This window comes from Macrosteles quadrilineatus, unplaced genomic scaffold (assembly GCF_028750875.1).
Source record: "Macrosteles quadrilineatus isolate MER2022 unplaced genomic scaffold, UCM_ALF_1.0 Scaffold_5__1_contigs__length_97177068, whole genome shotgun sequence".
Taxonomy (NCBI): domain Eukaryota; kingdom Metazoa; phylum Arthropoda; class Insecta; order Hemiptera; family Cicadellidae; genus Macrosteles; species Macrosteles quadrilineatus.
Window position 1 is genome coordinate 93,783,966 of NW_026542598.1, and position 24,337 is coordinate 93,808,302.

General features: G+C 37.1%; 2 protein-coding genes across 2 annotated transcripts; one reads left to right on the forward strand and one right to left on the reverse strand.

Annotated features, from left to right (window-relative positions):
* The first annotated feature begins 210 nt into the window (after window positions 1-210).
* On the forward strand, window positions 211-19,680 carry LOC128994459 (rho GTPase-activating protein 8-like). Its single transcript, XM_054419035.1, has 9 exons — window positions 211-432; window positions 6,492-6,605; window positions 6,885-7,185; window positions 8,246-8,464; window positions 12,168-12,266; window positions 14,135-14,328; window positions 16,422-16,622; window positions 17,383-17,489; window positions 18,404-19,680. Exons 1-9 carry the CDS (start codon window positions 381-383, stop codon window positions 18,572-18,574), a joined length of 1,458 nt encoding a protein of 485 aa, XP_054275010.1. The 5' UTR covers window positions 211-380; the 3' UTR covers window positions 18,575-19,680.
* A 923-nt stretch (window positions 19,681-20,603) lies between these two features.
* Window positions 20,604-21,899, reverse strand: LOC128995801 (kinesin-like protein KIF11-B). The gene has a single exon (XM_054420820.1). The coding sequence runs from the start codon at window positions 21,897-21,899 to the stop codon at window positions 20,604-20,606; it is 1,296 nt and encodes a 431-aa protein (XP_054276795.1).
* Window positions 21,900-24,337: the final 2,438 nt, after the last annotated feature.

Here is a 24,337-nt window from a genome sequence, read left to right on the forward strand (position 1 = left end):
TATAAACAGAGCAAATTTGTACTCTTTGTTGTTTTTTCCTCTTCAGTCCTCACCTCTCAAGCTGTCTCAAGTTGTTCCAGTCAATCAAGTCCAGTCTAGTCCAATCCACCACGACCAAGGTCCATCTGATTCTGATCTGATCTGATTGTCCGTCCTGTCAAGTCAAAGAGAAGAGACGTCAAGACTCAAGTTTAGTGAAGACAAGAGAGAGTCAATCTTGGTGATTGTGCGTATCAAAACATGAAAGTAGGAGTGTTAAATAATTAGAGGAAACCTTTCTCCGTTTAGAATGTTTTGTTCGACGTAAATATGTGTTTAAACAGCGTAATTGCTTAAAAATTCAACTTTTCTTTAATGTAAAAATACTTGCAGCTTGGAACATGGAAAGCACTTCAAAGTTAAACACAACACCCAATAAAACAACTACTACAGGTAGGCCTATGCAATCAAAACCATAAATCCTAAATTTAAGACAAGAACACTTGGCCTAATGAGGGCCATTAAAATCACAGATCACCATTTATACTCGAATCATTGTTGGTAACATAACAAAACTTGAGTTTGTAAAAAATAAATTTAAGCTTAACAGCCTACACAACGTAGGAAACATATTCCAACAGCCTGGAGGCATGTAGGCCTAATTTAGAATTTACATTCTTGTAAAAAGGTCTTAATTGAAATGAAATGATTTATTGTCGTTAAAACTATGTACAAAGTTCATGACAATCGTCAAAATAAAAACAAAACAATCAAGATGGCTCTGGCAACTAAAATATCTAAAACTCTAAACCAAAGTACTCTTCATGTTTATACAGGCGAGCCTGGGTTAGAGTAGTTTTTAAAACATGTTTGAATTTTAAAACACACAGGTTTTTGATGGATGCAGGCAAGAAATTGTACATTTAAACACCTTGGTACTCAAACTATTTTGAGTGTGGCTGTATACTTATGCCTTAGTGTAGACAGATTATCTTTTGATCTAGTACAGTACCGTAGTTGTGCACATCAGATATCTTTTCAAAGTGAGAAATGTTTTCTTTTACATATAACAAACTTGCCAAAACATACAAAGATGGAAATGTTAAGACCCACTAAAAGGGGCTTACAATGTGTTCTTCTATTCACACTACAAATTAACCTCACCGCCTTCTTTTGTAAAATTGGTTATTGGAAATAGGCTATATTGGCCTTAGGGTAGCCTACTAGGAATGGGTGTGTCTTCACAATTTAGCATTCTAGGGCATGGTAATAATTCCGTATAGGTGCCTCCAAACAAATTTTTAATTTTGATATCTTACTTTATAGTTTTTTAAGTGTACCTCCTGAATCCAAATATACCATTATTTTTCACAGCTGATGGATATTTTTCAAGATATTGCCGTAATAATATACAACATTACAATAAACAAGGTAGGTTGTATGACATTCACAAGTGGATTGAACTATGCATCACTCCCATTACTTATTATTTTGTTTGGTCATTCTACATTACCATTACCATTACCAACTCCTATGTCGTTGCCCAACACTTGTTGGATAGACTGTGTCAAATAAAATTACAGTAATAAAACTAATAAAAAAAATAACAATTCTTATTCAACCAATATTTACAAATAGAAAAACTAGTGATGGCGGTGCATATTATATATTCGAGAAGTACTCGCCAGACACTTCCTCAAAAGAGTACAGCGGCTCATTTGTGAGTTTGTTAAAAATCCGCATGGAGAAAGCTTTCATGTCTACAGATGTTTTGGATACTTAGGCTAGCCTATTTTTATTTTGAAGCTTTTAATCTGATGGGTACACTTCCATATCTGTTGGCACAAACGAATGAGTACTAATACTTCGATCGATTGATCGATTCGATCGATATATCGATTATTCGATATATCGTTTCGTTAGTTAGGTAAGGTTAACCTAGCCTAACAAAACTACATATATATTAACCCTCCGAGCGTCACTCGTCGAAAAATCGACTCACGACACACGAACATAGTTTACGGCGAAGGCTCTATGACTGACTGAATCGGATTGAACTGGATCGAGTTAGGTATCGTTCTTTTCGTCAGATTCTAAGCTTTCTCCAGAGGTCTGTCTCTAAGCGCTTTATGTTCTCTGAGCCAATTGTAATTGTAGCAGACAGCTGATGTGCGTATTTGTAAACAGCTAGATTACCCTCGGACCGATGACTGATGTGTTTTATTAACTTACGTTTATCATTGTTTTAGTGTTTAAAATCAAAAGTAGTGATATACGTGGTGCATTATAAGAAGATTTAAGTGATTTTGAAGGGCTGTTTGATGATCCTGAAGAAGTAGGTAGTGATATTGATGTAAATTATCAGCCAGATTCCTAGCTATGGTTAGGCTATGCATTCTTAGCTAAACGCTATGTACTGAAATCTGTTTATTGCCCATAACTTATTTATTTGCAAATCTACTTCCTTATATTATTATATATTTGTAATCCTCATAAAATTTAGAACAAAGTGGCTATTTTCAAATATTTATAGGCCTATAATTTATACAATTTCATTGAGCGCAAACTTATTTTTTTTTGAAAATTTTCCAAAATATTTTTTTTACCTAAAAAATTTTTTTGAAACAAATGTTCCTTATGTTTTATGTATAATATTGAAGCCCATGATTTTCCAAACAAAATGGTATATAGAACAGTAGAATTAACATTGTTTCAAGCTTCTCAGATCCGTTTTAATAAAACCTTGCAAATGCGCCAAAAATAGGCGGACATTAAGGCCTAAACTATGGACACTCGGAGGGTTAAATTAAACAATCGACTAATCAATATTACTCATTTGGTTGTTTATGCCAACAGATATGGAAGTGTGCCCAATCTGATCCATATAATCTTTCATAAATAACTCAAAGACTCTACTTTAAGTTATTGGTTGTAAATTAATATTCAGTCATAGAATAGGCCCACTGTATGATAACTTAGGCCTACAGTATTGGTAAGTAAGTTAAAGCTAAGTTATATAGGCCTAGCGATGTTAGGTCTATTGTGTTGGTACCCTTACTGTCAAGTTTTACCTGTGCTTCGCAATGGAAAGATGTACTATACCAAACACTTGTTAACTAAGTAGGCTAGGCTAGTCCAAATTTATAAACAAAAAACCACAAAATTTGTAACTTACTAAAAGGTATCATCTACATCGTAATTATCCTACTGTTTACATAAAAATCTTATCAATAACATTTTCATAGCTTAGACACTAAATCGAAAGCAGAGCAGGGTTAATAAGTTAAAGCAATGATTTTAGAATATTTTTTATTATTTCCATAATCAATGACATAAGTTAGTTTTAGAATTGTGAAAAACTCGTTTAGTTTATTCAACTCAGTCAGTTTTTAGTACTATTTATTTTTCTGTGAGTATTTTATATTTTCGTACCTCATGCGATTTTATCCTTGATTTCGAAAAATGGTCAAATTTATCAGTTTTTTAGTAGTGATTTCTATACACTGTACCCCAATGCATGTATAGGGTATCATTATATCGTTTTAGGATAAAAATAATCCATAAAAAAGTAGGTAGGCCTACACACATCTGAAATTCATTGGGCCAAGATGAAACGGTTGTGTAACTTATTATTGAAATGTTGGTTAAAAAATTGGCCATGTCTCACGTCGACCTCTATAATTAGGCTATAAGGAATCCAGACGTCTGAATGATGATTCCTTAAGTAAGGTTAAAATAATTCGTCGTCTTCCTCGGTTATGTTGCGGTCTTCCACCCACATTTGGTGTGACTATGCGTTCAATTTTTACAATTTTTTGAACATATAACTAGCCTATACCTAATTTCCACTTAGTTAAAAATTACATTTTTAAAGTTACCGTAAGTTAAGCCGAAATAAACTAAACAGAATACATGGTATTTATTGCGACTAATGTGACCTTGGGAACCTAACTTATATTGCTATACATCACCAGAAACTAGATTTTTAGCTGACAAAAAAGGTGCAAAAATGTTTAATATTAACGGAGTTACAACTGTTTGAAGTTTTATTTACTTTGTTTTATTGACGTAGGTAACCTATTTGTCAGCCTACGAAATTTTCTCACCAGATAGTTCCTAGCCTATTACGTTAATTCTAAGTGATTAAAGTAGAAGACTCACTTTTTACTAGGAAATAACAGTACAAAAATGTCTCCGAGGCTACGAATATTAACCCTTAGAGTGCCAGGCGAGAAATAAAAGTAACGCTCAAAAAATGCCGATGATTTTTCCCGAAGGTCGCGCTAAAAATGCCGAGCGCGATCTGGCGATTTTTAGGTTAAAATTTTGTAAAAATCGAATTTTCGATATTTCGACCAACGAAAATCGATGTATCGCATCTAGTAACTTTCGACTCAATGTTAATATATGGGTTAAAAGAATCCGAGTATCCATTTAGTTGTTATGGTAACTGTTCGATCATTACGAAACGTCCGGTCAGCCGGACGTTGGCACTTTTGGCTCGTTCTAAAAACGTCCGGTCGGCCGGACGTCGGCACTTTTGGCTCGTTTTAAAAACGTCCGGTTCCCCGGACGTTGGCACTCAAAGGGTTAACTAAGGTGACTTATTTTATCGTTTTGATTTCCATGATGAGGAAATGATTTAGTAGCACAGTTAGGGTAGTGATAATGAATTGTGATCATGATACAGATAAAGTTTTACAAAACTACCTAGCACAGCGTTTTGTGTCAGCTGCGATTTTTGTGTAAATCTAGCAAGCAGGCGATTAGGCCTACTACCCTACTTACTGAGTTGTTTTCATGAGTAGGTACGCTTACTCTTACCAGGCATAAGTATTAACGATTTGTTTCGATGAATCCAAAAATCTTTTGACTGGCATATCAAGGAAACGTTAGCAATTGAGGATCATCTGAAACGTAAGGCTATTCCGTAAGCTCTCAGAACATAATTACCTAGTCAAACAAAACAATAATGGCTAAATAAAACCAGGATGTTTATCACCAAATGAATTGAAGGATGTAGTGTGATGAATATACACTTGCTTATTTGTAGACACATTTTGCTAGAGAGGAAAAGAAAGTTAGGATGAGTTGGAGTTCTATTCAACTCTTATTTACATATGAATTGAAAGATACAACCGAGAAGTGAAATGCCTGCTATCGTTATACTAAATGAGAATATTTTATCATCGTACTGTTTTTAACCTGCATTTAGAATAGGTACCTGTACATCTTTTCTTTTAAACTTTAAGTAAAAACTTCCCCAAAATGGTGTAAACTTCGTTTATAATAAACTAGTTTATTTTTAAAATCCGTTTAAAATGTGTGTTCGGTTTCTCTGACATTTTACTGGCTTCGTTTAAGATAAACGGCAATTCGAGTGGTTGGCAATCCTGAATGTGTTTTGTAAAGAATCTTCGGTGGGCTTTGGGCTAATGTTTCTTACAACGCTCGCTACGCTACGCCACAACTCAGTAGAGCAGACGAGCAAAGTGCGAATGCTGCTAGAATAACATCACTGTTTAAGGTTATGTTATAAAGTTGATTTTTCTTTTACAACAAGAAGAATTCTGTCCCTTATTTTAGTAGGCCCTCTTGTTCTTGGTATCAAAGTGTTATAATCTTCATATTCAACTTCTTCGAAAATGTCAATTAACTCTTCCATTTGAGTTAAGGCAAATACTGCAATTAATAGTAGCATAACTTGCAAAAAAATAAATTTACAAATAAAAAGAACTTAATAAACAAAATAAATTAAAATATAAATAAAACATAACTTAATTATAGGCCTTTACTATATAAGCTAGCCCTAAGCCAAGCCTATTTTTGTCCAAATAAATTTGTTGATGCTTCAATTATTAACCTACCTATTGTTTTGGAATTATTTGAGGTTATGTTACTGTTGTAATTTACTAATTTGAACTCAGTTTATTTTATCTCCAGTAGTTAAACCAAGTCGAGAGGTGGTTTAGTTTGAACATAGATTAATACCTAGTTTAAATTTGGAGAAACACAAATCAAAGTTAAACTAAGTTTAAATCACAGTTTAACTTAAAACTAACTTTAAATGAGTTGGGGAAACCGGGCCTAAAAATTGGCAGTTTTTGTCTTTGATACAAAATAAATTACCATTATTATGAACTGAAAACCACACCACTTTTCATTTTATTTTAAACTGTACTTCATAAATACATTTACATGCTGCACTTTGTTCAGCATTGGTTGTGGTGAGAGTTTGGACGCAACAGCTGTTACAAATTATCAGACGATTTTCATGCAGTTTATTAATGGCTGTGATTTAAAAATGTTATCCGTATTATTTTTTGTCGATCGGCTAATATAAAAGGTAGTTAATTTAAAATTAAAAAGTTAGTTAGGCCTATATAGACTAACATATTTAAATATGTTATTTTAACAGAAACAGTACAAATGAAGGTTTTACAGTTAATGCTTGTGTTACATGTGACATTCAGTGGTCAGAATTACAGTTATAGACTCTTGGTATTTTCCAGCTGGAGTGCACAATGACAATGAAGATCCTTACCCAAGCCTGTCCGACTGTCATGATTACGAACCCAATTTGGAGTTTGATGACACCGAACTACAACACACGGCAGGAGCTCCAGGTAAGGGAATCATACTTTTAACATGACACAGAATAAGATTGTTTTCTGTTAATATAATCTATTAGCCTGTAGTTTAGGTCAGTGGTTCTCCAACTATCAGTATAGTTTAATAGTCGTTGCCAGAAGACACTGATTCTACAATAAGTTACTGGGGAAGCTTTAACTTAATCCAGGAAGATTAATATATGTTTCGGTCATTTAATGTGTTTATTGGCTCGCTGTTTTTAAAACGAACATCAATAGGCCTAATCTCACATTTTTCCCACTCTCTTGTTCCAGAACTGTTACAAGATGACATACTGTCGCTGGGTGGAGGTCTGGACTATCTGGAGTCACCCGTGTCGGACGGAACCATCGAGGACAACTTTGAGGCAGAGTTGTTGAATGCTCCGACGAGGGCATTCGATAGTCTGTCTTATCCTTATGTCGATGAGGAGGAGGAAGAAGAAGACTTCAGCGATGTGTCGATGTACGGCATCGTGGAGGTTATGGGGGATGATACTGCAGGACGGAGAGTCATAGTGGTGTCAGCCTGTCGTCTGCCCAGCAACAAGGAGCTGGACCACCAGAGATTACTTAGGTAGGGTACATGTATATATAGACAAACTACAGTAGAGCCTCAATAACAAGAAAATAAGACTTTTATTTATGTAGATGAACACAGTTGAATCTAGCTACAGAGTTTGCTGTCAAAATTAACACTGTTTCTCTAGTTTTCTGAAAGAGTGGTGTTCGTTGTGGCATAAAAGACACTAAAAGCCACTTTTAGCCTACAATAAGGTTTGGTTTAAATTTGGCTTTGTTCATAAATTGACTTAAGAATTCAAAAGAAACCAATAATTGACGTCAGCTTACTCTGTTGGCTTAATTGAACTATAGAACGTAGAACGTAGTAGAACGTCAAAAATCCAAACCAATTGTGACCGTAGGTAATTCAGATTACCGATTCGTTCAGATTTTCAAACAAGCCTAGAAATGCTCCTAATAGACACATAATTAGGCCTACAGTCCTACAGTATTAAAAATACAGTTCTAGGATACAATGAATGGAAATAAACACAATTATTTTTGTACATAGGCCTACTTAGGTATTTTTGTTACATTACTGTTATTGGTTTCTTGAAAAAATATGTAGAGATTGTACATTGGAAACGAACAAAACACCAACTGGCTCGGCTCGTTCACTAATTTCCCTGTCGGGCGCCGACTGTATGGTCCCCAAAATTGAAAACATCTATTGTCTCTGTGCTAGTTCAATACTTTAAAACCCTCAAAAACGGTTTGAGTTTGTGACGTTAGGATTTTTTACTCTCACTCTACTGTACATCTATTTTAATCTTATAAACCACTATCCACAGTTTAAAATGGGAATGAGATGACTACTAATCATTGAAGTCAAGCCCTTAGTCAAAGATTAAACCCATTTATGCAAATAAAACTTTTCTAGTCTTTATAAAAACAACATAGTTTCAAAGGTTTTTGATTTCAACATAAATTACATAGATACAAATTAATACACATCTAAATGACAATAAAAATCACATGTAAATTAAAGTTAAGTCACACTACTCGCATGGTGTCTGATAGATCTGCATTTGAAACTAAAAGGTTTAATGAAGATTGTTTGATCATGTTTCCAGGTACTTGATGTACACACTGGACAAGTTTGTGGAGCAGGACTACAGTCTAGTGTACTTCCACCACGGACTGACCAGCAAGAACAAACCTACCATATCCTGGATGTGGCAAGCTTATTGCGCCTTCGACCGCAAGTACAAGAAGAATCTGAAAGCCTTGTACCTCGTACACCCGACCAATTTCATCCGTATTATTTGGAGAATATTTAGAGCTGTTATAAGGTTGGTACATTTATTTGTTATTGCAAAACAATTATTATTGGACGAGACAATAAATTCTTAAGTTTAAAGTACCTATAATAACGTTTCCTTGTAGGAAAAAATTCAACATTTTGACACTTTTGTACAGTTTTTAATTAAAATTATGCAAAGGAAAAAACTGTTTTCTAGTGTGCTAAAATCAAACAAATTCAAGATAGTTAGGTAGAGAGGCCCTTGTTAATTTACAGGGTGTCTAGTAGTCGGGAAAATCGGGAAAGTCGGGAATAAGTATTGAATTTCAAAATGGTCTTGAAAGTCGGGATTTAGTCTTAAATTTGATTTCAAAGTCGGGAATTTTCATGATTTTGCCGCGATTGTCGTCTTGCGTTTACGTAACCGCAAAAGCCAATGATGATGTCTACACGACCTCGGGAAATGTTCACGATTTTGCCGCGATAGTGGACGACGACGATGACGTTTCCGTGACCGCGGTAGACGACGATGACGTTTCCGTGACCGCGGGAGACGAAGATGACGTATCCGTGACCGTGGTAGACGACGATGACGTTTCCGTGACCGCGGGAGACGACGATGATATCTGCTCGGCCGCAGGAAATGTTCATGATTTTGTCACGATCGCGGACGACGACGATGACGTTTCCGTGACCACGGGAGATGACGATGACGTTTCCGTGACCGCGGGAGATGACGATGATGTCTACACGGCCGCGGGAAATGTTCATGATTTTGCCGTGATCGCGGACGATGACGATAACATTTCCGTGACCGCGGGAGTTGGTGATGTCTGAACAGCCGCGGGAAATGTTCATGATTTTGCCGTGATCGCGGACGATGACGATAACATTTCCGTGACCGCGGGAGTTGGTGATGTCTGAACAGCCGCGGGAAATGTTCATGATTTTGCCAAGATCGCGGACGAAGCCACGGGAAATGTTCATGATTTTGTCACGATCGCGGACGACCACGATGACGTTTCCGTGACCACAGGAGATAACGATGACGTTTCCGTGACCGCGGGAGACGACGATGATGTCTACAAGGCCGCGGGAAATGTTCATGATTTTGCCGCGATCGCGGACGACGACGATCACGTTTCCGTGACCGCGGGAGATGACGATGTTTCCGTGACCGCGGGAGACGACGATGATATCTGCTCGGCCGCGGGAAATGTTCATGATTTTGTCGCGATCGCGGGAGATGACGATGACGTTTCCGTGACCGTGGGAGATAAGGATGACGTTTCCGTGACCGCGGGAGACGACGATGACGATTCCGTGACCGCGGGAAATGTTCATGAGTTTGTCGCGATCGCGGACGACGACGATGACGTTTCCGTGACCGCGGGAGATGACGATGACATTTCCGTGACCGCGGGAGACGACGGTGACGTTTCCGTGACCATTTCCATTTCCATTTCGTTTTGTCATGAGAGCCGAAGCCCCCTGACTGCATACCCGGTACCTATCCTTTAGGACATACCCGGGCCCCATGATGTAGGTCGAAGCTTACGCATCAACCTTTAGCACATCATGGGCGGATGACTTAAGGTCATCAGGCTCGCCGGCTGCCGAAGCAGACCCTTCGGAAGGAGGGTTGCCCCTCAATCCTAACCAGGGATTCCGGCTGCTTGTTTAAGCGTCACTCCACCTGGGTTCCACTAGGTCGAGACCTAGAGGTCCATGGTAGAGCGCCCCGACGCATTTAGTGCAAGCAACACTCGGGACCTATCTAATCCCTGACAGGCAGAACCCGCCATCGATAGCCAGGAGGAAGGGGACCGTCAGCGGAACCCCAACCTCCCATTTACACCGCTGCCCGATCGAGGCCTTACCCATTGCTGGGAAACCAGAGATAACCAGAGCGATAGATCCCCAGATACCCCTGGCGGGCTCGGACCCAGCACCCGATCTACTTTGTTTGCCCGTCAGACCCAACATCACTGCCAGGCCATCAGGGTTTCCCAAAAGGAGGCAGGTATAGAAGTGGGACCCACCCGGATGAACCTATCCACCAGAGGTGGCGACACCCTTGACTCAATTGAGGTTCCGGGAAGAACCCCCCACACTCAAGATAACCATACCGTCCGTGCTCAGAGACAGGGATTGGTTTGCATAAGTACCTACAAACCGTTGCCCTCACACTGCAGAAAGTTACGTTGCCCTTGAGTGTCCCCGTGAGCTGCGGGTACTTGCCCGTTTTCACCTCCAGGAAAGGTTACTTCCAAAGTCGAGGATTTGCCCACTGAATGCTGGTCGCACACAACAAGCAGGCCGAAGCCCAAAGAACCACAGCCACAGGTAGGTTAGAGATTATGATGTACTTCCATCTCTCCTAGAGCTAAACACCCCTGCATCCTGGATAAAGGAATGTCACTGGGACCCAATGCCCAGTCGTCCATGTCTGTGGCCAACTTGAAAATGCCGATACCAACACGGAGCATTTACCTCCCCTCTGGGGGCTAGGTATTTCACCTCCCAGGACGAGGCTACTTCCAAAGTCGAGGATATGCCTCACAAAATGTCAGTCGTACACGACAGGTAGGACTCAGTCACAACCACAAGCTACAGGCAGGTGAAAGATCTATGAACTTAATCAACACTAGCAGAGCTGAACACCCCACCACCCTGAATGGAGGGAATGTCACTGGGTACTCTCACTTTGGGTAAACCCAAAGAGGCTGGCTTGTCCAGTCGTCCATAGCTTGTGGTCTACCTGAAGTGCCGGTTCCAACACCGGGCAATTACCTCCCCTCTGGGAGAGCTAGGGTCCGCGTGGTCGCCCAGGCCACGAACCCACGCAAGCGTGAGCCCCCTGCGGTTTACGTTTCCGTGACCGCGGGAGACGACGATGATGTCTACACGGCCGCAGGAAATGTTCATGATTTTGCCGCGATTGCAGACGATGACGATGTCTACACGGCCGCAGGAAATGTTCATGACTTTGCCGCGATTGCAGACGATGACGATGACGTTTCTGAGACAGCGGGAGACGACGATGATGTCATTGATGTCTACAAGGCTGCGGGAAATGTTCATGATTTTGCCGTGATCGCGGACGAAGACGATCACGTTTCTGTAACCGCTGCAGTCAATGATGATGTCTAAACGTACGGTACGTGGAAGATTTCATGAAAAAAAAATTTGCTAATTTCTTTACTTGAAAACACCACATTATCATAATACTACTTTATGACAAAGACAGGGGTTGGTGTAGTATTATTAAGAAAATTTTGTTAAGCTATAACAATTGGTATCGGTATCAAGAATCGAGAATCGATACATTTTGGTATCAACACGCACTAATTGTTGAAAAAACTAGTCTTGAAAAATCTGGAATTAGTCTTGAAAAGTCTGGAATTAGTCTTGAATTTTATAATGGAAATAAACTAGACACCCTGAATTTAACATGGTATGTCCACCAGTACCAAGGTAAAAACGTGGTTCGGATTCCACTACAAACTCTAGGCCCAAGGTTGCCATTAGCTGTATGGGCTAGCCTATTAATTAACAGCTGTGTCTAAAAAATATGTGAGCCTTAGTCACTAACAACAACTACAATATTGTGCCACTCATCCCCATTCATACTTGGCTTAAAATACCTACTTTGTATGGTTGCCATTTCAATCAGAAGTATTTAAGGTACACTTAGTGGTTCACTAAGAGTTGCAAACAACAATTTTTAATGGTCTTAATTTAATTTTCAGTGTCAAGTTTGGACGCAAGATGATGTATGTTAATTGCCTTAATGAGCTAAGTCAGTACCTAAATTTGGACCAAATCAGTATACCTCAGCCTGTGCTAGAGTAAGTATGTTAGTTTTTTGTCTTATGTTAATGGTAGTTAACTCATAATTTTGAATGGGTAGGCCTACCGGTAGGTACTTAAACTGAATAAAATGTTACAACAAAAGTCACCAATAATGTTGCAACAAAGGCACATTTCCTACATATGGTACTTTGCTAGATTTTTTGTTTGAAAAGGAAATGTCCAGACCGTGGTCAACCTAGCTTGAGAAAGCATAAATAATTATTAATTAGTCCAATGACAAACTACCAGGTTCAGCATTTATTCTGTAAGCCTTTTAAGATTTGTTTATCATTACTAGTGACATCTGGATTAGAACATGAACGTTAACAAATTTATATTTTGATTACATCCAATGATTTTGTATCAAAACTCGAAAACATAGTCTGGTTTTATAGATAAATAATTATCTGTTGATATTCAACTATGTGGATATAATGTTGTGCATGAAGATGGCACTCTTTATTAAAGGTGAAACGTTGGTGAAAGTGATTTTTGTTAATTTTTAGAGTCATTAGGTAACTATTTTTTTTTTTAGATAAAGAATCTAATCCAATAGCTTTGACACAATTAAAATTTGAATAGTCACTATTGATTGGGGCATAAAAAGGTCTTAGACTTGTCTTAATCCATAAACCGGGGTAGCGGATTTTTATCTTCCTGGAATTTTACCCCCTGGGCAAACGTGACGTCACAAACCAGGGGGTAAAATTCCGGCCGCGAATTTTTGAGTTTCGCAACATCAGCTCAATGGATTAAACGCGGAATTAAACATATATTTTCACGGTTGTGAATTTAATCAGAACACATCAAACTATAAAAACCTAGAGTGTACGGCCCTGATTTTTACCCCCGGAATTTCACCCCCCGGATTTTTACCCCCGGAATTTTACCCCCTGGCCAGATATATAAATTAGTGATTATTATTAATTATCTTCATTCTGTTTTAATTTAATAGTAAACATTTTATTATTAAGTAGACTTGCCTAGCTTATAATTTATTTGTAAAATGAACTAATTGAACAGTTTTTTAATTTTAATTTTGAGATTCTAGTATTAGGATTCGATCTTTGAAGCCAACAGTTGGTTAATACGACGTATAAACAATCAACTGAATGATAATTATGACATTATGAATGATAATTGTTTCGAACATTTATTTTCTTGTTTCGAAGATAGGCTACTAAATAATGAAATGTTTACAATTAATTTTAAAAAAATAAGAAAATCAATCATTCAATTTCTAAAATTGGCCAGGGGGTAAAATTCCGGGGGGTAAAAATACATCTAAAAAATACAGCCCGTACATCTTCAGTCGTCTAAACGCTAGTTATATGGACAGGGGGTAAAATTCTGGTTTTTATCGCTAATCTAATTAATTACGCTCTAGCTATTTTCATTAGACTTCCAAATCCATGGGGGTAAAATTCCGACCACAAACAAACTTTTGGCCACTCAGGTTACTACGTCATAGTGACGTCAGCTTTGGTCAAAAACATCTTTTCTGGTCACAGTGAAGTCTTGAACATCTTTTGCAATTACAGTGTTATCACCATCGTGGCAAAACCATGAACATCGCCCTTGATCTTGGCATAATAATGAATTTTTTATACTCTTTCTGAAATAGCAAAAATAAATCTTGGGCTTGGCTCTACACAACCTGAGCTTGGGGCAACAATTATTTTCGGCCCAAACCAACCGCTCCAACCAACTGTTGACCCGACCCCAAAAACATCGGAGAGCTGCAAACCTCTACTGAGGTAGTCCGAAACCTCACCACAAATAAGTTTCTGTCTATTAGCCAGTAATTCCCAAAATACCTAGTTTGTTTGACTTGTTATGTTGAGTTGTTTGTTGTATGTCACAGACATGATGAGAGGCTGATGGCCAAGAACAGCCGACTGAGCAGCGTATCTCCCACTCCAGCAACAACACAGTCTCCTCCACCACTACCAACACAACAGTTCGGAGTCTCTCTACAGTTTATCAAGGAGAATCATGACAGAGAAGTCATACCTCCCCTGGTCAGACAGTGTGTGGAGTATCTCAGCACTCCTGATGGTAAGTACTTCTACTTTGCGATTATAGCCAGGAATGTGCCTTATTTTCACTGTTATAGGTGAAATAATACTAGGGGTGTGCGAAGCAGCAAAACAATTTTGATTCGAAGCAACGATTCAATTCAAAAGATTTTCAATTCAAATTTATGCAACTCAATTCAAAGCAATACGGCATTTTTCTACTTGTCAATAGAGTGAAATAACAATAGACTAGGGCCTAATTAAAATTTACCACATTTGTGTAATGCAAATTTTGTTGTTGTGGTATTAGGCCTATTCATATATATTTATGAATTTTATGTGAAAAAATATTTATTTTCAATCATATTAGAAGAACCTGTATTGCTGGAAATGTCAGTGAGCTGCTTTACTTGCTCTTTTTGTAATATTAATTTTACAAATAAAGATATGTTTTGGTGTAAACAAATAAAAAGATTTGCAAGATTTATACTGAAACCTTGAATTGGTTTACGTGGATAAAAAATATAACCAGACCTACAAACTACAAGATATAGGCCTACATAGCAAACCTACAAAAATACCAAACTTATCAGTCTAAAACATCAATCTTTCAAGTTAAAGATCAAGTAACAATTTTTCAGACTTGTATTATTTTTAGAATGATTTTTGAGTGATTTGTTTTTGCTATGTTAACAGTAGTAAAACATGTCTCACACTGCTTGCACTTAACAAAACTTCTCATCATTTGCAATGTCAAAACAAAAAAATATTTAACATTTAAAGACATATTTACAAGCAAAGAATTAATTGAATAAGAACACCTTCACAAATGGAAGACAACAACGCGCTCCTTTATTGCTGATATTGTATTGACTTTCTGAAGGCGTTTTTCGTATATGTTTACTTTCACCCTCATGAATCAAATGGTTTTTTGATCACCACTGAGTCGAATCACGATTCGATGCATTAAATTGAATATGAATTTCAATGCATCACACACCTCTAAATAATACTATTGTTTTTGTCGCCTATTCTGTTCTGTCGGATTTCTGTTAATAGGAAGGTGCAATCAGCGCCATTCTATCGATTCAGATTACATTAAAAAAATTAAAGGGTATTCTCAGTAATCTATTACCAATAGGCATTAATAGGCGACATTTTGGCAAAAGTATTATTCATCCTATTATTTTAAAACACATATCTCTGGTGGTAGGCCTATGGTAAGTGAGAACTGTCTTCATCACATACTTTTTCCGTTTTCTGCGTCTTGAGTTCTACATTCTGTATTCTGGTGTAATGTTGCTTTCTAGTTATAATGCTTGGTCACACATATTCAAAATATTGCCTGATTGATTATCCCATGTTGACCTATTTATATCAGGGATGTAAGAATTCAACTTTTGAAAAGTGCGATCCTCCATCGTTTGAAATACCGGTACCCAAGTCTTTTTTAAATCATTGTAATTTGTACCTACAGTTGAGAAATAGTTTGTCAGCTTTTGAAACTGAATTTTAACACCATGTGAATTTCTTATCTTCTCATTCATCTTATCTAACCTTTTTCTCTTGCTTCTATTTGTTGACTTTGTCCCATATATCATTGACAAGTTTTTACTATTGAAACAAAACTCAGTTAACTTTAAATCCGATACATTTGCACACCTTCCCACCCAAAAAAACTACATACAAGCAAATTAATTTATTGAGTATGTAACAGAGCAGAAGGTTGTCTGGATTTTTAGTGAGGATAGTAGCTTAGATAACTGAATGGGAAAGTGTCCAAACTGGCACAATAAACACACAACTGTACACTATATACACACACAAAACATTAGCATCATTTCATCGTCACTAACCACATTTTTAACTAAGGAGGAGAGAGTTTTCTTAATTCCTAATCCATTCCTGGTTAGGCCAGAAGAAAACTCTTCCTTGGTAAAAAATGCTGTCACTGGCAGTGGAATATTCTCATGTTTTGTGTAGGCTATAGTGTAAAGCTTTGTCTTCATTGTGCCAGTTTGGACTCTAAATTCAGGTAACCGTGCTATCCTCAATAAAATCTGTAAAACTAAACTATCAGTTGATTAATAAGCTTACAATATTTTCCAAACTAATGGGTTTCACTTGTTGCAGCCTTGGAGACGGAAGGTTTGTTCCGAAGGTCGGCCAATGTCACCAAAGTGAAGGAGTTGCAGGCCAAGGTCAATCAAGGTCAGCCGATAGAGTTCAACGGTGATGTCCACATTGCAGCTGTTCTTCTGAAGACTTTCCTGCGAGAGCTGGAGGAACCTATCATGACCTTTGATCTGTACGATGAAATCACTCAGTTTCAAAGTAAGCAGATTGTTAAGATATTTGTTGATTATTTATTTAGTTCATTTTTTTTTTTGCTTATTAACGCCAGTGGCATTTTTCAAAATTTTGAAAGGGATCTATCATAATCAATTAATGGTAGCCCAATGACAAATGGCATCACGGTCTGTTAACGATTATTATGTTTTCTTGTATACATTATAAATTTAGTATCAAATTTCCCAAAAATCCTTAATAGTCTGGTTAGGGTCCATTGTGTTCTTCACCACAGGTGCTTCTCATTTCAATATCTTTAATACTTTTAATTGAAATGGCGACCATACGAAAGTAGGTATTTTAAGCCAAGTATGATGAAGATGAGTGGCGCGATCTGATAGTCTTGTTACTGACTAAGGCCTGAACCTGACTAATTTCTGAATTGGTCTAAATATCAGGATAGTACTGGGGATAGTCGTAGTACTCACTAGTGTGGACGTTAATCCACACCAGGGAGTATGGCATCCACAGATCATCCCTATTTATCCACAATTTGTGACCTCCAAGTAGCTAGATTACTTAGGTACGACGCCATGGTCCCAGTTATCACTAAAGGAAAACTATCCTACCTAACCCTCAAAAAAGTTTTGAAGGAAACATTAAAAAAACTTGAAACTTGAAAAATCATTATTGAAATAAAAACTTACTGCAGGCAGAAATAAGAAGCATTGTCAAACCCCAGCCTATTTTTCAGAATTTTCAATAATAAGATGTGTTTTTTAGATTTGTTTGTTGATTGTTTCAGGTGTGCCAAATGATGAGAGACCAAGACATGTTAAAATTCTAATCCTAGAAAAATTACCAGAAGACAACTACCAAGTGTTGAAGTACATAGTGCGGTTTCTGTCAAAGGTGAGATGTCAAACTTAACTTACCTGAGTTTTTTAACAGAATTTCAGCAGATTTATATGGCAAGTTACTTGCCTCTAATTTAACGTTTTAAGTTGTCAATAAAATCTTTCTAACCTGTGCTACAAAATTTAATGTTTGATAGTTAAGAATTTAGCTGTGCTGCCGTGCAAATGATAGTTTGCACTGTTGGATGCTCAATTATCGTTGAATGTATGAGGGGCGTTTTTTAAGTAAGGTCTGTTTTTACATATAGCTCCGTAATTTCCGTGTTCACAACAGCTAGGCTGCTTCCTGCTTACTGGCACCATTGGTAAATAGAATGGCACCATTTGTAGTTCTGTGGGCGATGTGTACACTTCGCTGTGTGATAAGAAAATTTGATAAATTATCGAATCTCCTGCTGCATGTGAGATGTTTTTTTTTTTTAACACGAGAAACATAATTAATTATCTGATGCCGATATTCATGGCCAGATGACTGAAGGTAATGACCCTAATGCAATGAGTGAGGGTAAAGTGCAGAAATGGGTTAGGGAGTTCAAAAATGGCTGTGAAAATGTCAATTTTGCAAGAAATTGGGTGTTTGGTGAGTACCCAGACTTCTCACAAAAGACCACCAAGGAAAAGTTTTTGACGGCCATTTTTACACTCACTAACCCATTTCTGCACTTTACCCTTACGCATTCAATGAATAAGGCTATAACCTTCAGTCATCTGGTGATGAATGTCGGCATGGATATGTTTATTGTGGTCAAAAATCGTATCACTGACCTATCTTGCGTGCGACGGGAGATTCGTTCATTAAAAAAATGTTTCTAGATGCACAGCTGTCCATATAGATGAGATGTCTTCTTCAGTATTTAATAGTCAATGTAACCTTTATAGCTGTTTTTTGACGGACAATTATTTTTACAGGTGATGGACAGGTGTGACCTAAACAAAATGACGTCTTCCAACCTGGCTGTGGTCTTTGGACCCAACTTAGTGTGGTCTCAGTCCGGACAGCTGTCACTGTCTGCGATAGCTCCAATCAACGTGTTTACTGACTTTGTACTGAGGCATCACGATCAGATATTTATCATCTAAACAACAACCATTTCAGCTCAACTGTAGCTAAATTAGGAACACAAAATATTAACTATAAACCCCCATTGTGAAGGAAATGTCAGAAGTGGATGTCAATTTATGTTTTGTACATTTCAAAGATCTTTTAGAAAGGATTAGAATGTTTCAAATTTGTAAAAATAGTTTAAGTGGTTTTAGAAAATTGTAGTTGGTTAAAACCGATGGTATAAGATTTGGTGCTAAATATTATTGTAATGATTTAAAAAAAAAAAACCGCTTTCATTCAACTCGAGATATAGTAACAGGATTTTCAGTCTTAACGATTTGGCTCACTTATTCATAGAGAACCACGAAAACAGAAATTGGAAACTAATTGTTACAAAACCTATTTAGATTACAAAGTAATCAGTTTAGCCTGTGATACTGTTTACAAAACATTTTCTCTTGTGTAATAGTGAAGGATAAAAATATTGTCTTCATGTAAATTCTTCCATTCAACTCGTAGAGGCTAGGAATGTTCACTTAGGATTGTTTCAGTGATAGAAATAGGTTAGAAATGGATAGACTAGGTCATAAAGTACCTGGGAAAGGGATGTGTAGGGGTGTAAAGGTTCTAGAATGTATTTTTAACTTGTGTCTAATTTTGAATTTCAATAATATAGTTTTTTACTTTATGGCAACTGTTGTACATATCATATAGTACAACAATGCAACTACTCTACAACTAGTATAGTACAACTACTCACTTTGGTCGGAGTTACTTCACATCAAACCTAGGGTGTTCAGCCCAGTGTAGGATTGTTTACTGGCTGCGTGGCAAAGTGTCCAGTGTCAGTAGAGGTATTTTTCGCTGAACTGATCGACAAAGTTGTTGATTATAATCGGTTTAGCAACAACTTCTTGATTTTGACGTCTTATAGCTTTAACTTGATCAACAATTTTAGTGGAAATCTGCATCAACGACGCATGGTTCTCCGTGATTTCAGAGATAAGCTTCTTTTGTTTGGTTTCAAACTTGGCGAGATTATTAAATTGGTATAAAATTACCTGTTTCCGTCTGTGATCCTATATTTGTTGTATAGAGCAACCGGTTTCAAGGTTATAACCTCATCTTCAGGCTCTTGTTGTCACTCTTGCGAGATCGTTGAGTTTTATAAACACACAAAAACACTAACATTGAAATAAATAAACACGAGACATTGACAGACAAAGACGATTAACATAAATTCGGGAACTAGTTGTTGGATCCTGGGATCCAACTTGATCCACTGTTGTTCCTGGATCCACTTGGATCCTGGGAACTAGTTCCCGAATTTATGTTAATCGTCTTTGTCTGTCAATGTCTCGTGTTTATTTATTTCAATGTTAGTGTTTTTGTGTGTTTATAAAACTCGACGATCTCGCAAGAGTGACAACAAGAGCCTGAAGATGAGGTTATAACCTTGAAACCGGTTGCTCTATACAACAAATATAGGATCACAGACGGAAACAGGTAATTTTATACCATTTTAATAATCTCGCCAAGTTTGAAACCAAACAAAAGAAGCTTATCTCTGAAATCACGGACCACCATGCGTCGTTGATGCAGTTTTCCACTCAAATTGTTGATGAAGTTAAAGCTATAAGACGTCAAAATCAAGAAATTGTTGCTAAACCGATTATAATCAACTTCTTTGTCGATCAGTTCAGCGAAAAATACCTCTACTGACACTTTGCTGACACCGGTTGTTCTCTAAAACAAATATAGGATCACAGACGGAAACAGGTAATTTTATACCATTTTAATATTCAAGAAGTGATCCTGGACCAAATAACATCAATATGAAGTTGGCGAGATTATTGCTTCCCTCTTCAATGACTTTGGTGATGAGATTCAGCTGATCTTGAATGTTCTTCATCGAGGGCAGAATATGTGACTTGATCACGTCTTTGTAAAGGTTTACCGAGTGTTGTATTATTTCATCTCCTCGTGACTTGCAAGAATTGACTTGACCAGTAAACTCTGTTTGCTTATTGTGAAGTGTTTCATTCATTGACTGTGCAAGGGCTTTCATCTGGTTTTAAAAGATTTAATGGTTGATAAAACATTATGGTTCTCTTCTTCAAATAATCTGTTCACAGTGCTGGCATTTTTAAAAACTTCTTTCACAAACTGCTTTTCTTCATCAAGAAACGAATCAAGCTTGCTTTTGAAATCCGCAACCTTCTTGCTGGCATCTTCCTTGTAGCGACACAACATCTGCAGGTTGTCTGCCTCGTTAGACTGCTTTCTATCAATTTTGTCGTGCAAGCGATTGCTCTGGTCTAAAAGGTTTTCCAGCACAGACTTGCAAGTTTTTGCTTGCTCTGTCAGACTGCCTTTGGTCTTTTCATATTCTTTGATGAAATATTCTCTGACAACAACTTCCTTTGCGAATTCTTTCATCTTATCTTGACATCTTTGGCTTTCGATTCTGAACAGATTATCAAGCTCTTCATATCCAGCACACTTGTCGTCAAAGTCGGAGCTTAAGGAACTGAACATTTCCTGTGATTGTTCGTACGACTCTTTGATGCGTGAATATTTTTCATGCCAGTCTTTCACTTGATCGTCCAGCTCTTTCATTCGGCTTATCATTTCTTCATGAGACTCTTTAGAGATATAGAACCCCTCTCCTTGCCTGACTGCTTCCAGGTCTTTTTTGAGCTTCATTATTTCTTCAGACGCATCCTGCATAAAGTCCTTCTTGGAGATGGTCTGGTTTCTCACTGGCTTGTTCTTGATGGATCTCGCCTTAGAAGCATAGTTCAGTGTGCTCTCCGTTTCATCCAGGTTGGCCTGCGCTGGAGAGATTGTTCCGATGATGCAGGTCTTAGTCTTGCCACCAAGCGAGTCTTGTAAAAACTTTGTCAGTTTTGACTCTCTGTAAGGAATGTGTGGGTTGTTTTCCGTCAAGCATGTTATGACTCGGCCCAACGTCAACAGAGACTTGTTTATATTTGAAGCCTCGGCAAGTCTCTTGTCAACCCCCGTTGCAGATTTGTGTATGTTTTCGCTGGCTCCAGACTTGGACACGTTTTCACTTCCAGCCAAATCCACGAGGTGGAGTTTGCCACATCGCAGTACATCATCTTTGCCAGCTACAGCGTTCTCCTTGATATTCACGTTGATCGTAAAAATTGTGTGCGATCGGCCTGAGTTGAGGTTCATCTGAGTCGCCGCCACCTGTCTCCACCACCTGTCAGGTGCCTGCGCCAGGCGGAGTTGACCCAAACAATCCTCCACTGGGCTGAACACCCAAGGTAAGATGTGAAGTGACACCGACCAAAGTGAGTACGGTAGCGTTCCAAGTAACCAAAAGTACATGGAGTAGAAGTTGGTCTAATTACTGGGACTATATACACTATATGATATGTAAAACAGCAACAACAGTTGAAATATTCAATTTGTTGCAACTTTGTTTCATATATTTTTGCTAGAGTGAAATGCAGTTCTGTTAGCAATTGAAACTTAGGTAAAGACAAGTTGTCTTAGTTTTCTAAACAATCAATGGCAGAAAGTGTTTTTTTTCTGTGTAAATTTTATGAAATTTTGCCGTATGATATAATAGACTCTGAAAAATCATTACAATTCAAGTTACTGAAACAAAAATTTCAGACAGATGATATTACACAGTTTTACGTTTAACACTTTCAGTGAAACTAAAATAGCCCTATATAATAGGTTCTATTTGATTGTCCATTTTGATCTTGTGAATCATCAGTACAGTAGGTTTTGGTGATTCAAATCTGGACCCAGCTGTTCTTGGTCATTGTGGTTTTATAAATAATCCTGGTAAAAGAAACAGCTGGTCTGAAGAGAAACTACCTACTAAATTTCACCTTTCACTATTGATGCAATTATACATATTCAATTCCCATGTTAAAATTGTCACAAGTTTGTTAATCAACTAACTTCTGTCAAATACACAAACTTTTTTAGCAAGTCAAACTAATCGAATGACTTATTATGAGCTATAGCAACTGTTATGGACCTATAAACTTTGTCAGCAACAAAAAATAAGGTAGAAAATATAATTTTAGACACTAGTGCTCTCTGTGACTGGCTCACACAACTATGCTCTTTAAAAGAAAATTTGGGACAGCTGGTCCATATAGATGGGATGTCATTTTCAGTGTAGACCTCCCATCTATATGGACCAGCTGTAGCCAATTTTTAATTACAAAAGAACGTAGTTGTGTGAGCCAATCGCAGAATGCGCTAGTGACTAAAACTATATTTTCTACCTTATTTTTTGTTGCTGGCCAAGTTGATGGGTCATAACAGTTGCTGCTCACAAGAAGTCATTCCATTAGTTTGAATTAGTAAAAAAGATGTGTATTCGACAGAAGTCAGTAATTTAGATCAGCACAATCTGTCGGCGGCTCACATCAACTACAACGATTTTGGTTAAAAAAATTTCTACAAATTTAACATGGGGATGGAATTTCTAGTTGTAACATCCAATAGTCAATGATCTACACATTAAAGTTGTGTAATTTGTAGTATCTCCCTTGACTATTATTAAAGTTAGACAGCTTCGTGTCACTGTCTTAATTTAATGATAAAATCGGTGAAACCAGATGGAAAAAGCACTAGTAGCGATTCATAATAAAACAAAGTTGCAACGTATAGAACCTTTTGTAAGTTTACTATCATCTCATTCTGTTTGTAGTTGGTTTAGGTCACGTAAAAATTGTTTTTAAAAATATCCAGTCCATTCTTTTTTGTAGACCTATAACAATGTGTTTAAGTTGAAACAGTACAATTTTATTGTTCCTGATTTAGCATTTAGTTCAACAGTTGCCTAGTTAGATTAGATGCCGTGTTTTGGGATCAAAATTCCAAAGCGAACTTAGCACCGACAAAGTAAAGCAGTATTAATCGATTCTGAACAAGACAAAAATCAAAATATTTTTATCAAACTCGTTAAAAAATAATTGTAACTAACCGTTGAGCCCACAGATTAATTGTTTGGTGGTTACTATATTTATATTTTCATAGTCTTTGTAAAATATTAACGCACATTGCGATGGAGTGAAGATATCATATTACTGTTCTCATTTATTACAATGTATCTCAAGAGTTTAGTACTGTACAATGTGTTAGTTTTACATATATTTTTAGGAATATACGATTGAATAATTAGCTTTTCGACAATTATTTTATGACAGCACTATTTACTAATTAGTTAATCTAAGGTTTTACCATTTTAATTTTTAAAAGCTTTAATTTGATGTACTAATTTGGCAACTATAGTTTCTTTTGTGCTGATTTATTGATAATGCAACATGTTGTTTTCTTGCAATTAATGTGTGAACTTGGTTGTATACAAAACTTATCATTTTAAAAGTTTTAAGAAATGCATGATATTTTGAGCAAACGTCATGACACTTGTGTAGAAACTGCTATAAAAGTTATCCTACAAAGATCCACAAATAGTATAAAATTGGTTATGAAAATTTGTGATCAATTGCATTTTAAAACGTATTAATGACAGACATTCCAGTTTAATTTTTGATTATGCTTCATTTTTGGGAAATCTATGATATAATTAGCTTAATTTAACATTTTTTAATAAATTATGTATTTTGTAATAATTAGGCTGAGTTGTATTACTTATCTTTCAAATATTTAATCATGATATATATATTTTTTAATTATCAGTTTGATTTAGGTTACATGTACTGAAAAATAAATATATTATTTTAAAGAAGATACATTAGACTCTCGCTCATCCAGACTAATGTGGTCCGGATTGCAAA

Bases quoted from the DNA above. Each gene is read 5' to 3' on its own strand.
- LOC128994459 (XM_054419035.1), top strand. From the start codon at position 381: ATGGAAAGCACTTCAAAGTTAAACACAACACCCAATAAAACAACTACT. The intron at 6,606-6,884 runs GTAAGGGAATCA...CTCTTGTTCCAG, and splicing joins ACACACGGCAGGAGCTCCAG to AACTGTTACAAGATGACATA. The intron at 14,329-16,421 runs GTAAGTACTTCT...CACTTGTTGCAG, and splicing joins GTATCTCAGCACTCCTGATG to CCTTGGAGACGGAAGGTTTG.
- LOC128995801 (XM_054420820.1), bottom strand. From the start codon at position 21,899: ATGTACTTTTGGTTACTTGGAACGCTACCGTACTCACTTTGGTCGGTG.